The 14,422-nt window shown below is 57.1% G+C and overlaps 2 protein-coding genes across 3 annotated transcripts; both read left to right on the plus strand.

Annotated features, from left to right (window-relative positions):
• The first annotated feature begins 1,402 nt into the window (after positions 1-1,402).
• LOC142014711 (uncharacterized) lies at positions 1,403-13,621 on the plus strand. 2 transcript variants are annotated; one of them, XR_012646022.1, is made up of 2 exons: positions 1,403-1,839; positions 12,659-13,621. XR_012646022.1 is itself a non-coding variant. In XM_074997717.1 (2 exons), exons 1-2 carry the CDS (start codon positions 1,551-1,553, stop codon positions 13,097-13,099), a joined length of 735 nt encoding a protein of 244 aa, XP_074853818.1. In that variant the 5' UTR covers positions 1,403-1,550; the 3' UTR covers positions 13,100-13,621. The 2 variants fall into 2 exon arrangements, 1 of the variants encoding a protein (XP_074853818.1); XM_074997717.1 differs by having other exon boundaries at positions 1,403-1,844.
• Positions 3,514-10,354, plus strand: LOC142002560 (uncharacterized). The gene is made up of 4 exons (XM_074978751.1): positions 3,514-3,613; positions 6,645-7,044; positions 7,368-7,989; positions 10,274-10,354. Exons 1-4 carry the CDS (start codon positions 3,514-3,516, stop codon positions 10,352-10,354), a joined length of 1,203 nt encoding a protein of 400 aa, XP_074834852.1.
• Positions 13,622-14,422: the final 801 nt, after the last annotated feature.

Below are 14,422 nucleotides of genomic sequence, written 5' to 3' on the forward strand. Positions count from 1 at the left end.
TTGGGTGCACGTGTAGACGTAGCCTGACAGAGTTTAAAAAAGAGCTCAATAAATGTTTGGAGGTTAGGTCCATAGATCATTATTAGCAAGGGGTAAGGTATGGTGCCTAGCCTTTTGTAGAAGGCGGGAGATGGATGGCAGGAGACAAATTGCTTGATCATTGTTCTCAGTTCACCTCCTCTGGGGCACCTGGCATTGGCTACTGTCGGCAGAGAGGATTCTGAGCTAGATGGACCTTTGGTCTGACCCAGTATGGCCGTTCTTATGTTCTTATGAATGTGTGTGCCATCCAAAGGACCAAAGCAGTTTTGGAATCCTAGGTCCTGGAAGCCCTCAATGGTGGCATCCAGATCCCCCAGGTGGACTATCCTGTGGAGCAGCATTGTGTTGATGGCTCTGACAACCTGCATGGAGGAGAGGGGGACAAGTGCTCGAGTGTGGGTGTGGTGGGCCATCTTCCCCCCACCTCAGCCCTGTTCTTCCCCCCACCCTCTGCCCCCTCCCATCCTGCCCCCTGTAGCAGTGGGTTCACCTCACCCCATACACCCCCACCTGGGGGGAACAGGTGACCCAACCCTGCCTTACCTCCGTAAGTACAGCCCCGATGTTGTCAACCCCAAACTGTTGTCCCACAGAATGGTAGGAGTCCAGGTTGGCCATTTTCCAGATGACGATAGCAAACTTTTTCTCCAGGGTGACAGAAGGTCGCATGCAGGTGTCCTGCTGCCAGAGTGCAGGGGTGAGCCAGTGGCAGATCTTCTCCAAGGTCTGTCTTGAAATATGGAAGTTCTTCGGCCACTTTTCCTCTCCCCAGTCCCCCACTGCTCTCACTGGTGCTTCTGGGGTGGGTCCAGAGACACCAGGGCACCCAGGGGAGCACCCAGCAATGCCCTGGGCAGGGGGTGTCCCATGGCCCCAAGAGGGACTGCCCAGACACCCAGTGAGATCAGCTGCTGCTGTGGCAACAGTGCAGAGCACTGCCAGCAGGGTGTCCATGATGAGGGTGTCCTCCTGCAGGAGCTGCTGCTGTGCCTCCATCTTGGAGCATGAGTGAGCTCTGCTGAGCTGGAAACAGCTGGGCAGCACTCAGCTTATGGGGAGTGGAGGGTGGAGGGAGTGGGCCCTTTAAGGGAATAGCCTGCTACAGCCCCAGAAGGGCTTGCCAGCCATGGACCCCATCATCAGCATTACCTGCCTCTCTTCTTTTGAAAGAGGGCTTGGAGCTGTGTAGACGCTCCCTTTCGATGGCCACTATTTTGACCACCTGTAGTGGGTCAGTATGGCCTCCTACAGACCCGGAGGCCGGGGAAGCTATGCAGAGGCCCTGGTGGGCGGGGCCGGAGTCAGGAGACCAGAGGCCCGCCCCTCAGAGGGCGGGGCCAAGGGCTAGAAGAGCCAAAGGCGGGGCTCGGGAGCCATTCAGTGCTGGGCCTCCGGGCAGGCAGGATGTGCCTGCACGAGCTCCCCAGGGCCAAAGGGTGAGGGCCTGCGGCTGCCCGGCCAGGCCGGAGGAGCAGGCCCTCAGAGGCTCCACGCAACCCCGGGTCCGTATGCCCCAAGGAGACTACCCGGACTTCCCGGACCTACCAGGACCTTCCCCCCGGTGGAGACCCCCTGCCGTGGAAAAGGCCCCGGGAGCAGGCTGCCCCAGAGCCCCGGCGGACCCCTACAACACTCAGACCCAGGACTGCCCTGCATCTCCTGTATTGCCACCGCCTGACTACCCTAACGATGTGGTCATGGACGATTCGCCGGAGCCCCCACAGGTGGATGACCCAGAGGAGACCGACCTAGGAGGACCCCTCGACCAGATGGACTGGGACCTGCCGCCAACAGAGGGTGAGGTAGGAAGTGGCCCGGGGAACGTCGCTCACGAACCAATGGCAGTGTGTTGCGGTCTGGATCCCCACTGCCGGGGTTGCATGTGAGCGACCCCCAGGGCCCCGGGCTGGGTCGCAGTGGAGTGGGAGGGCCTGCGACCCCCCCTACCCCCCTCCCTGACAGGGCCAGCCCCCTGCTGAGCCTGTCTGTAGCCCCTTGTGTTGCTGCCCCACCCCAAACTGAGGGCTGGGCTGGTGTTTTCCCTTGTGTTGCTGCCCCGCCCCAAACTGAGGGCTGGGCCGGTGTTTATGCTTGTGTTGCTGCCCTGCCCCAAACTGAGGGCTGGGCCGGTGTTTATGCTTGTGTTGCTGCCCCGCCCCAAACTGAGGGCTGGGCCGGTGGTTACCCTTGTGGTGCTGCCCTGCCCCAAACTGAGGGCTGGGCCGGTGGTTACCCTTGTGGTGCTGCCCTGCCCCAAACTGAGGGCTGGGCCGGTGTTTATGCTTGTGTTGCTGCCCCGCCCCAAACTGAGGGCTGGGCTGGTGCTTAACTCTTGTGAACTGCTGCCCTGCCCTGGACTGAGGGCTGGGCCCAGAACTATATAACTCTTGTGAACTGCTGCCCCGCCCTGGACTGAGGGCTGGGGCCTGTACGGGGGTAGCGGTGAGGCGCTGACTGCCCGAACTGAGTGCGGGCTGGTGCCCTAACCCCCCTCTTTTGTTGCCACCCGCCCTAGACCAAGGGGCTGGGCGTCACGGGACGTGTTACACCGCCGAAGGTCGATTTACACCCTATTGAAAGGGTGCTCACGTGTAGTCCCAGCTATTATGTTTCCAAATTCAAACAGTGAAAAATTAAGAAATGTCAGAATTTAGGTTCTCCATACATATATTTATTTACTACAAGATCCTGTATTTTCTGCTGTAGCCATGTCTTGTTCATTGAAAAGATGGATGATGACCAGGAAACAAGGGAGCTGTTTCACACACTTAATTTGCTCATGCATTGTGTGGTCCCACTCCTTATGTTCTTTGCATCACCCAACCTTGCACAAAAGTCCTCCTATCGGCATTTTTAGTGTATTCACTATACTGAGTGCCTCACAAACTATCCATACAAATTAAGGAAATATAGTTAACCTCATTTTCCAGTAGGGAAAGTGGAGAGTGATTAAGAACAACATTTACCAGAGCATCTACCAATTTTGGGTGTCAAGGTGAGGTGCCAGAGGCTTGAATTTTCAGCTGAGATAAGCATCTGCAGTTTCCATTGCTTTCCATTGAACTTAGAAGCGGAACATTAAGGGACCCCACCCAAACAGCAGCAAGGCAGACCCAGGTCCCTGCTCTGACTGCCCCAACCAGCAGGAATGGACCCCCAGCATCTGCAGGCAAGCGGGGTTGCCCTGACACTCAGGCTGGCTGTCCTCCTGGCCGCTCTCCTTGGCCTTCTGTGGTGACATGGGTCATGACCCTACACCACCCCTGCCACCTCCATGTCCACAGACTGCCCAGCAGGTCTGGACTTGTGACATCAGCACTGACTGGTGAGACAGGGTTATCACAGGGGAGTGGGAAAATGACCACTAGCTGCGGAATCTCTGGATGAAGGAGGAGACCTTTCTGGAGATCTGTGGCTGGCTTGTCCCCATGCTCCATTGCCAGGACATCTTGTATGAGGCTGGCTGTCTCCATGGAGAAGTGCATCCCCATTGCCATATGGAAACTCTCCACTATGCACAACTACCAGTTCATGGGGCAGCACGTCCACTGTCAAGGCTGCTGTACTAATGGTAAGCCCTGCCCTGGCCAGGGAGGGAGGAAGGGGGCCAGTGGGCGGGTGGAGGGCCGAACCATCCCCACCACCTCCACCCATATGTCCCACTGCCAGTTCAGTTCAGCCTCATTGAGGGCCAACTGCATCTCCATCAGGGCGTTCAGGTGGCAGATGGTAGCTGTGTAGGCAGCAGCCTTGTCCTTACAGCCCTGATGTTGAGCCCTTTGGACCTCTGGCCACTGTGCTGTGGGACCTGGGGCTGGTCCAGGCCTGGCTGCCAGGCCCTTCAACCTGGACAGGGCTGGCAGGCTCTGGGCTCCTCATCCTGCTCTCCTGCCCCTTGGATGGCACTGATGTAAGACAGAGGATGGGAAAAAGAGGTGGGCTCAGTGCTGAACCTGGACCCTGGGTGCCATGACCCTGCCCCCCTGGTGGCTCTCTCAACCGCAGACCCATGGGACAGACGTATCCAAAGGGATGCCACCATGCAGGCTCCTATGCTCCCAACATGCTGGCCCCTGGGGCACACTGACATGACAGTGGTGCTGTCCATAGTGCCCCCCCAGGAATGGGCTAGCAGGCCATGGGGGTCTCAGCCATGGGGTGGGGTCCCTGCTTGGGGAGCAGATAGGCTGGGTGCAGCTGTGCTGCGTGAGGGTCCCAGGCACACTCATGGGGCTGTCCATGGTGGGAGGGTGCCAGACTTCACCTGCAGGCATGTTCATGCTCCCATGCCCCATTCTGGAATGGACTGTCTGGGGTAGGGGCATCGCATTGGGTCTGGGGTGTGTCCCAACTACCCCAGGGATGTGCCATGGTGCGCACTTACCTGAGGTGGCCTCCAATATGTTAGGTGATGCCCAGCTGGAGGTGACCTGGCTGCTGGTGGCGGAGGGCAGCTCTATGACCAGGGTCTCATCAGATGACTCCTCACCATATGGAATATCCATTCTGGCAGGGCCCTCCTCCCCCACCAGTGTGGAACTCTGGTGTGGCCATCTCCATGGTGAACTGGGGTGGTGAGGTATTGAACCCTGCCAGGAGCTTCTGCAGCTTCTGAAGAAGGGAGAGCTGGCTAAGGCCCAGCTGGACTGGCGGGTGCTGTCCCAGGCTCACATGTAACCATGGCACGGCTCCTTAACTTTGCATCACACCCACTCAGGGGTCCGGGAGGGGTGGTCTCGGGCAGACAGGCCCTGGGCAAGTCCCACAAATGGGACATTTCTGTGGTGCCTGCTGGTGTCCCAGAGGACCTCCTCATCGTGCCAGAGCCCCACAAGGTCCTGGAGCTCTGGCTTCATCCAGGAGAGGATCCTTGGTTTGGGAGCCTGGTCTGGGTCTTGGCTGCCCTTGTCTGGGTTCCTGGGGTTGCCTTGGGAGACAGGAGGTGCCGGTGCTGGCCTGTGGGGTGGGGTGCTGGCCATCTCTCAGGCTCAGGGCTCAGTCTGTGCCACAGGGTCTCACTGGAGTGTGGTTGCATATACTGCCTGCTTCTGCACTCAGTTTCCTGACATGGGGTCTCTGGGTCCTTGCAGATTTAAAGGCGCTAGGACCCAGGGACCATAGAGCCCTGCTGGGACCATCTGGAGCTTCTCCGTGAGCATCTACACATCCTTTCTTTCAAAAGAATCTTCCAGAAGAAGGCACTCTTCCTGGTTTCGCAGTGGAGCACAGGCTCTGGAAGATGTGGTGCCTTCTTCCAGAAGGAATCCAGAAGAGCGCCTTGCATGTGTAGACACTTCAGTGATCTTCCGGAAGAAGTTGCCACTCTTCTAGAGGATCACTCGTGTAGAAGCTGCCTATGTTTCCCAGGAGAATAGATGATTAACTGGCCATGCCTGATGGAGGAAACTTGGTGGTCTCCTGTCTTCAAGAGTTAATTTACTGCCATTCCTAAAAATATTTAATAATCTATTAAGCTGAATTCTCACATTTTGATAGTATCCCCTTGTAATTATCTATCATAAAATGGTGTATGGCATATGATCGTTTTATTTTGTTCTCCTGATTGATTGTGTTTTTCACAAAAATTGTCATTTTTGTAGAAAGTGAAACAATACAATTTTGACAATAAAGTCTCCACTAAAAAGGAAAGAAATGTTATAAAAAGCAGGCAGTATTTTGTTGCTGCTCTTTTGTGTTTTCCCAACCATCACTCTTGCCTCTAATTCTAAGTAGGGCCCAAGCCTTCACATGCACCTTTTGCAGTCTCTGCTGAGTTACACTTAAATCAGGATCTTTCACCATCTCCAAGGATAACTCCACTACCTACTGATACATAACAGTCATAACTTTGTGCAATTTAGGGAAAAAAAGCAGATGTAAGCCACGTCTACAAGAGCTGGCTACTTCGAAGTAGCCACGCCAGCTTCGAAATAGCGCCTGCCACGTCTACATGTGGCGAGTGTTATTTCGAAGTTGAAATCAATGTAAGATGGCGAGACTTCGAAGTCGCTATCCCCATCAGGAGATGGGAATAGCGCCCTACTTCGACTTTCAACATTGAATTAGGGAGCGTGTAGACGATGCGCGTCCCGCAACGTCGAAATAACGGGGTCCGCCATGGCGGCCATCAGCTGAGGGGTGGAGAGCCGCTCTCTCCAGCCCCTGAGCTCTATGGTCACCACGTGTAGCAGCCCCTTAAAGCTCCCCGGCCCCTGTGTTCCTGTGCAGGAAGCTGAGAGCGCGTGCAGGCAGCATCATTGCCACGCGGCCAGCCTGCACGCCTCGCAGCAGCCCCAACCCACCACCCTGTACTGATGGCCACCAGGCAGTCCCCCAAGCGCCCCCAGGGGACCCCCCCCAAGGGGAGCAAGGGCTCCCAGCCTGGCAGCCAGCCTGGGAAGAGGCAGCGGGGCCCCTCCTGGATGGAGGCTGAGATCCGGGACCTGCTGGGGCTCTGGGGGGAGGAGGAGGTGCTACAGATAATGGGGAGCAAGAGGCAGAATGCGGATGCATTCGTTTGGCTGGCCAAGGGCCTGGCTGCCCTCGGTCACCCTGCCTGCACGCCTGACCAAGTCAGGAGTAAGGTGAAGGAGCTGTGGCAGGGTTACGCCCGGGCCCAGGATGTGGCCAGCCGATCTGGGGCCGCCCCCGCCACTTGCCCCTTTTACAGGGACCTCAGGGCCATCCTGGGCCCCTGGTACACCTCCTTCCACCCCGGCCACTCTTGACACATAGGCTGACGAGCCCCAGCAGGCCCTGGAGACAGTGTCCACCCTGGAGGCAAGCCCTGCACCCCAGGGCACCCCCCAGGAGCCCACCCCTGGTATGCCAGAGGAGGAGGAGGGGGACTCCATCCCAGAACTCCAGCAGGGGCACCGGAGGAGCAGGAAGAGGGGGAGTCCTCCTTCAGCAACGCAGGGCTCCGGATCCACATCCCGTCCCGGAGCTCCAGCAGGGCGTCTGCCCACCAGGTGTCCCCCGACCATGGGAGTGGACCATCAGGTATGTACCCCCCCCCCCAGTGCACACCCCCGGGGTTGAGGGGCAGGGGTAACAGACATGACCAGGGCCCTCCACATGCCCAGGTGACCATGGCCCCAAGGACAGCAGTGGCATATCCCTCAGAAGAGTTCATCACCCCCTGCCCCCCAGCAGGACAGCATCATGCCCCATCCCTGGGGATGGGGGGAGTGGAACCTAGGGTCCCCCGGCGGGGGTGGGACACCCATCATCATCATCAGCATCTCCCGGGGATGGGGATGGTGAACCAGCAGCAGAGGGGTGGGGGGACAAGGGCCACTCTTCTTCCCCCCTGTGTTCCGCAGCTGCACCATTGGAGGGCCCAGAGAGTGCTGGCAAGGTGTCAGTGGTCCCGGAGAGCCCACCGGGGCCATCCCAGCAGGCCAGCCCCTCGGTGGATCATCGACCAGCCTCAGGACGAGGCCGAAGGTGGAGCCACCACCACAGGATGGCCATGGACCCCCAGCTGCTCGCGACCCTCCGGCGTCAGCTGGAGGTGTCGGAGCAGCGCCTGTAGGTGGAGGAGTGGCGGCTGGAGCTACAAGAGTGAGCACTGGCCTGGCACCAGGAGGCTTAGGGGGCCTTCATGTGCACCTTCGAGCGCATCGCAGATCACCGGCCCCCCCATGCCACGTCTCCCGCCGCTCTGACTGCCACTCTGACCGCTGCTCCGACCTCTGTCCCTCCACCATCTGCCACCCTGGGGCCTGCCACCAAGGGGGACCTGGGGCCTGCAGACACCCGCCGTCCGTATCTGCCAGTTCGCCCAGCCCCCACCCAGCCTCGGCCAGGGCTCCGGCCGAGGCGAGGGTAGTGCCCTCCAACCCCGGGCACTGGACAGTAGGGGTGTGGGGCCGAGGATGTGGGCACCCCCTCCTCCTTTGTATATATCCCCCATTATTTGTATATAGTTTGTGTTGGACCCCTGTTCTGTTCTGGAACCTGCCCCCACATGAAAATAGTTCCCCCTCCTTTTTTTATTTATATATATATATATATATTATATATATATATATATATATATATATATATATATATATATATATATAGTATTAATAAGAGATTTCACTGTTTGGTTTCAAACAACAAGTCCATTTATTTGCAAGAAAAGTTGGGGGGGGTGTGCTCTTGGGTGCTCTGTGGTGTGGGCATGGGGGCAGGGAGTGTTGTGGAGGATGGGGGGGTGCAGTGGGTGGCCTGCCAGCATTTACCCCATGGCCTGGTCAAAATGGGCCCGCAGGGCCTCCCAGACCCGGATCCTCTCGGGGTCCACCTGGCAACTGGGGGCAGCGGGGGGCTGCATGTCGGCCCTGCCAGCCTCCACAGCCCAGCCCCGGAAGAAGGTCTCCCCCTAGCTCTCCACCAGGTTGTGGAGTGCGCTGCATGCACCCACAACCTGGGGGATGTTGGTGGGGCCTGCATCCAGGCAGGTGAGGAGACACTTCCAGTGCCCTTTGAGGCAGCCGAAAGTGCACTCGACCACTTGGCGTGCATGGTTCAACCGTGTATTGAACCGCTCCTGTCTGGCAGTGAGATGGCCCATGTAAGGGTTCATGAGCCAGGGCCTGAGGGGGTATGCCGTGTCTGCGACAACACAGAGGGGCATGGTGGTGTCCCCCACAGGGATCTCCCACTGGGGGATGGAGGTCCCCGCCTCCTGCCGGCGGCACAGGCCCGAATTTCTAAACACCCGGGCGTCGTGGGTGCTGCCAGGCCAGCAACATAAATGTCCAGGAAGCGGCCCGGGCTGTCGACCAAGGCCTGGAGGACTACCGAATGGTAGCCCTTCCTGTTGAGGAAGCATCCTCCACTGTGCTCCAGGGCATGGATGGGGATATGGGTCCCATCCAGAGCCCCAAAGCAATTTGGGAAGCCCAGGCTGTCAAACCCCGCGATGGCAGCATCCAGGTCCCCAAGTCGCACGAGCCTGTGGAGGAGCAGGGCATTGATTGTGCGGACAACCTGCAGGGGATGGACATGACAGAGCACCAGTGAGGGCTGTGCAGGGTGCGTCTGGCCCTCCACCCCAGGGTTCCCCCTGCAGGGCTCCCCCTTGGGGTCCTCTTACCTCCATTAGGACAGCCCTGACGGTGGCCTTGCCCATGCCAAACTGCTGCCCTATGGATCAGTAGCTATCTGGAGTGGCCAGCTTCCAGACAGCAATGCCAACCCGTTTCTCGACTGTGAGGGCACGTCGCATGGAGGTGTCCTGATGCTGTAAGGCAGGGGTGAGCCACTGGCAGAGCTCCAGGAATGTCTGCTGGCTCTAACGGAAATTTTGGAGCCAGCGCTCATTGTCCCACTCACCAAGCACCAGCCGCTCCCACCAGTCTGTGCTCGTGGGGTAGCTCCACAGCCGGCGGCGTGTGCGGCGGGGGGGGGGATGCGGAGGGCAGCAAGGTCTGGGGCTGCTTCCTCCTCCCCTGGGGGCAGCTCCTCTTCCACGAATAAAAGGTGGTCAGCTGCCTCCTGCATGGCATTGAGCAGGGCGAGCACTACTCCTGCAGGGGCGGCTGGGTGGACCTCTGGCTGCTGCTGCTGCTGCTGCTGCTGGGGGTCCATAACTGCTTCGCCAAGGTGTGCATGCCTATGGCTCTGCAGACCGCGTGCTCTGCAGGCTGAGTGTGTCTGGGAGGGGCCCTTTAAGGGAGCAGCTAGCTGTTGCCCCGGAAGTGCTAGTCCGCCCTGTGACCCTGTCTGCAGCTGTTCCTGGCACCCCTATTTCGATTTGGGCCGCTTTGGCGTGTAGACGCTCCCCTGCAGCGCCTACTTCGATGTAGTGCTGCCCAACGTCAACGTTGAACGTCGACAGCACCAGCCCTGGAGGACGTGTAGACGCTATTCACTGAAATAGCTTATTTCGATTTCGCTACTTCGAAATAAGCTATTTCGAGGTAGCATCCCCGTGTAGACGTAGCTATAGCCAGAAGAGAAGACATGTTCTAATTAGGATTGTTACTGCTAGAGACAGCAGTTTCATGTCATGTATATATAATGACTTCCACAGTAAAGTTAGCTACCATTCAAGAGTCCATGATAAATATTGACCACTTCTGTAAAAAAGTGGTAGGGTAGATTTCCAACACCTGTTGCCTTTTTAAAATAGCAATGAAGCTGTAAACAGAATAAATTAAATATCTGTTTCAAGTCACGTGTACCATATTTCTCTAAAACAGTGAAGAAAGTTGGACATCTTTAAATTGTTACTTAGGCTATATCCACACTACCAAAAAAGATTGACCTACTCAAGGTCAATCTTCCAGGGTTTGATTTTGCACGTTTGCAAAATTGAATTCTCAGGAGTCGCAGTTGATCCCTATACTCCTTGCAAGATGCAAGGAATAAGGAAGGTGAAAGGGAGACACACTCTCATCAATCTCCCCCTGTTAAGACAGACAAGTTAGCTGAGCATAGCTACATCATGTTTAGCTACATAATTTCAGTAGCTAAAATTGAGTATCTGTGGTCAACTTCTATGTTTAGTGTAGACATACTTTTAGAGTTATTATTCCATTGCTCTTTTATTTTTATACTAATCTTTCTATCCAACACACTTACCTAAGAAAATACGGGTACTTATATAGGGTTTTGGATGTTCTGTTCTTAAAAAGAGATCAAATAGAAATCAAGCATCGGAGGGGTAGCCGTGTTAGTCTGGATCTGTAACAGCAATGAAGGGTCCTGTGGCACCTTATAGACTAACAGAAAAGTTTTGAGCATGAGCTTTCGTGAGTACAGACTCACTTCATCAGTTGAAGTGAGTCTGTGCTCATGAAAGCTCATGCTCAGAACTTTTCTGTTAGTCTATAAGGTGCCACAGGACCCTTCGTTGCCGTTACAAATAGAAATTGGAATTTATTAATCAAAGATTGTAGTGAAGATTAATACACATCACAATACAGAATATGTATAAAATATCTGTGCTAGCATGTATGACTTCTATGGAGAACATAGGATATGTTTAGTATGTATAGGCTACACATAGATTTTGACTCTTGATTCACCACTAATGAACTACCAGAAACATTGCCTTTAAAAATATTGTATCTAGGATCACTGATCAATACATGGAATTCCTTTTAATCAATAAATATATCTGTCACTAATTCCTTACCACAGAAAACACCTGTGTCAACAAATAATTCCTAGTGAGCTAACAAAATTAATAGATCATTATCTCATTGCTTATGGAAGACAGTTTCAATAACAAACATGGGCACCACTTATTAATCACAAATGATCCCTTCCTGGACGTCTGAACCTGTTTTCTTCAGGTCACCAGGTTAGGAAAAAAGTATTATATACACAGCCTTAAAGTTTGTAATATATATAACTCTAAGTCTCTTTCTCTCTCTTTCTATCAAGCTATCACATGCTAACACTCAACTTGAGTTTGGTATCCCCAGAATCATAGCTAAAAAAGCACTACGAGTATAGATACAAAACTTTTGGGACGCATCTACAAAGCACAGTGGCAGGGCTTTCACAGACCATGGCTACGTCTACACGTGAAGCCTACATCGAAATAGCTTATTTCAATGTAGCAACATCGAAATAGGCTGTTTCGATGAATAACGTCTACACGTCCTCCAGGGCTGGCAACGTCGATGTTCAACTTCGATGGTGCGCAGCACAACATCGAAATAGGCGCAGCGAGGGAACATCTACACGCCAAAGTAGCACACATCAAAATAGGAATGCCAGGCACAGCTGCAGACAGGGTCACAGGGCGGACTAGCTCTTCCAGGGCAACAGCTAGCTGCTCCCTTAAAGGGCCCCTCCCAGACACACTCAGCCTGCACAGCACGCGGTCTGAGGAGCCATAGGCACACAGACCCCGGGCGACGCAGGCATGGACCCCCAGCAGCAGCAGCAGCAGCAGCAGCAGCAGCAGCAGCAGCAGCCAGAGGTCCACCCAGCCCTCCTGGCAGGAGCAGGGCTTGCCCTGACCCATGCCATGCGGGAGGCAGCTGAGCACCTCCTTGCTACACCGGAGAAGGAGCTCCCCGCAGGGCTCAACCCCCAACCCTGCAGCACCCCGCCCCGCCCCCCCGCCTCACACGCCGGCGGCTGTGGAGCTACCCCACCAGCACCGACTGGTGGGAGCGGCTGGTGCTTGGGGAGTGGGACGACGACCGCTGGCTCAGGAACTTCAGGATGAGCCGGCAGACATTGATGGAGCTGTGCCAGTGGCTCACCCCCGCACTCAGGCACCAGGACACCGCCATGCGGCGTGCTCTCACAGTGGAGAAACGGGTCGGCATCGCTGTATGGAAGCTGGCCGCTCCCGACAGCTACCGATCCGTGGGGCAGCAGTTTGGTGTCAGCAAGGCCACCGTCGGGGCTGTCCTCATGGAGGTAAGAGAACCCACGGGGGAAGAGCAGGGCAGGGGAGGGGGGCCCGGGCAGAGGAGGGCAGGGGAGGGGAGGGGAGGCCAGAACAGGGGAGGGGAGGGGAGGGGAGGGCGGGGGAGGGCAGGGCAGTGCAGAGGAGGGCAGAGGAGGGCAGGGCAGGGGACGGGAGGGGAGGGCAGGGCAGGGCCACGCACACCCTGCTCACCCCTCATTGGGGCTGTCCCATGTGCTTTCCCTGCAGGCTGTGCGTGCCATCAATGCCATGCTCCTGCACAGGCTCGTGAGGATGGGGGACCCAGATGCCACCATCGCGGCCTTTGCCACCCTGGGCTTCCCCAATTGCTTCGGGGCTCTGGATGGGACTCACATCCCCATCTGCGCCCCGCATCACAGTGGAGGACGCTACATGAATCGCAAGGGCTACCATTCTGTGGTCCTCCAGGCCTTGGTGGACAGCCGGGGCCATTTCCAGGACATTTATGTGGGCTGGCCTGGCAGCACCCACGACACCCGGGTTTTCCGGAACTCGGGCCTGTGCCGCCGGCTGGAGGCGGGGACCTACATCCCCCAGCGCGAGATCCCTCGGGGGGGACACCACCATGCCGCTCTGCGTCATCGCAGATGCGGCATACCCCCTCCGGCCCTGGCTCATGCACCCGTACACGGGCCATCTCTCCGCTAGCCAGGAGCGCTTCAACCAGCGCCTGAACCACGCGCGGCAGGTGGTGGAGAGCTCATTTTGCCGCCTGAGGGGACGCTGGAGATGTCTCCTGACCCGCCTGGATGTGGGCCCCAACAACATCCCTCTGATTGTGGGCGCGTGCTGCGCCCTGCACAATTTGGTGGAGAGCAAGGGGGAAGCCTTTTTCCAGGGCTGGGCTGTGGAGGCCGGCAGGGCCGACGTGCAGCCACCCGCTGCCCCCAGTCAGCAGGTGGACCCCGAAGGGACCCAGGTCCAGGAGGCCCTGCGGGCCCACTTCGATGATGAGGCCGCGGGGTGAACTCTGCCAGGCCCCCCACTGCCCGCCCCTTCCTCCACCACACTCCTGCCCCAACGCCCACACCATGGAGCACCCAACCGCACCCCCCTCCCACTTTTCCTGGACAAATGACAGCACGCACTTGTGGCTGAACTTAAAATGCTTTTTCTTTTAGAACTTTTTTTTTTAACTATAAATAAAACAAGAACAAACTATATACAACATGTGTGGAACCAAAGTAATATGTACAAATAAAACAATAGTAATAACAAAGTGTGTTCAGTAATAAAAAGAAAACCAGGGATGATAAAGGGGAGAACTATTTACATGGGGGAGACGGGGCAAACGGGGGGCACAAAATAATAAGTCCCAACTATATACAAGCGGGGGGGCCACGTCCCAGGCCCCTCGCCCCTAAAGTCCGGCACTGGGAATGGGCGGCCGGGAGCCCCGCCGCAGCTGCAGCCCTGTCCGGGGCTGGCTGGGGGCGGGGCGGACCGGAAGATATGCCCGGCGAGTCTCAGCTGGCTCCAGGGGTCCCTCGGCGCTCCGGCCCTCGGCGGTGGGTGGCGGGGCGACGGCGAACAGGACGGCGACGTGCGGAGCAGCTGGTGGTGCGGCGGGTGGAGCAGGCACATCGGGCGCTGTGGCGGCCGGCCCGGCGGGGGGGGCCAGGTAGTCCACCAGGCGGTTGAAAGTCTCCATGTAGGCCCCCCATGCCTCTTGGCGCCAGGCCAGCGCCCGCTCCTGCAGGTGCAGGTGGCGTTGCTCCACCTGCAGGTGCTGCTCCACAACCTCCAGCTGCTGACGGTGGATGGCCAGCAGCTGGGGGTCCGTCGCCGTCGGCTGGTGGTGGCGTGGGGTCCGCCGTCTAGCCGGCCATGGGGCCAGTCGGTCCTTGGCCGAGGGGCTTGCCTGGAGCGATGGCCCCGGAGGGGTCTCCGGGACCACTGATGCCTCGCCGGCGCTCTCTTCCGGTCCTTCCGATGGTGCAGGTGTGGGACACAGGAGAGGAGGGGGAGAAG

The sequence above is a fragment of the Carettochelys insculpta genome, chromosome 1 (assembly GCF_033958435.1).
Source record: "Carettochelys insculpta isolate YL-2023 chromosome 1, ASM3395843v1, whole genome shotgun sequence".
In the NCBI taxonomy this organism is placed as follows: domain Eukaryota; kingdom Metazoa; phylum Chordata; order Testudines; family Carettochelyidae; genus Carettochelys; species Carettochelys insculpta.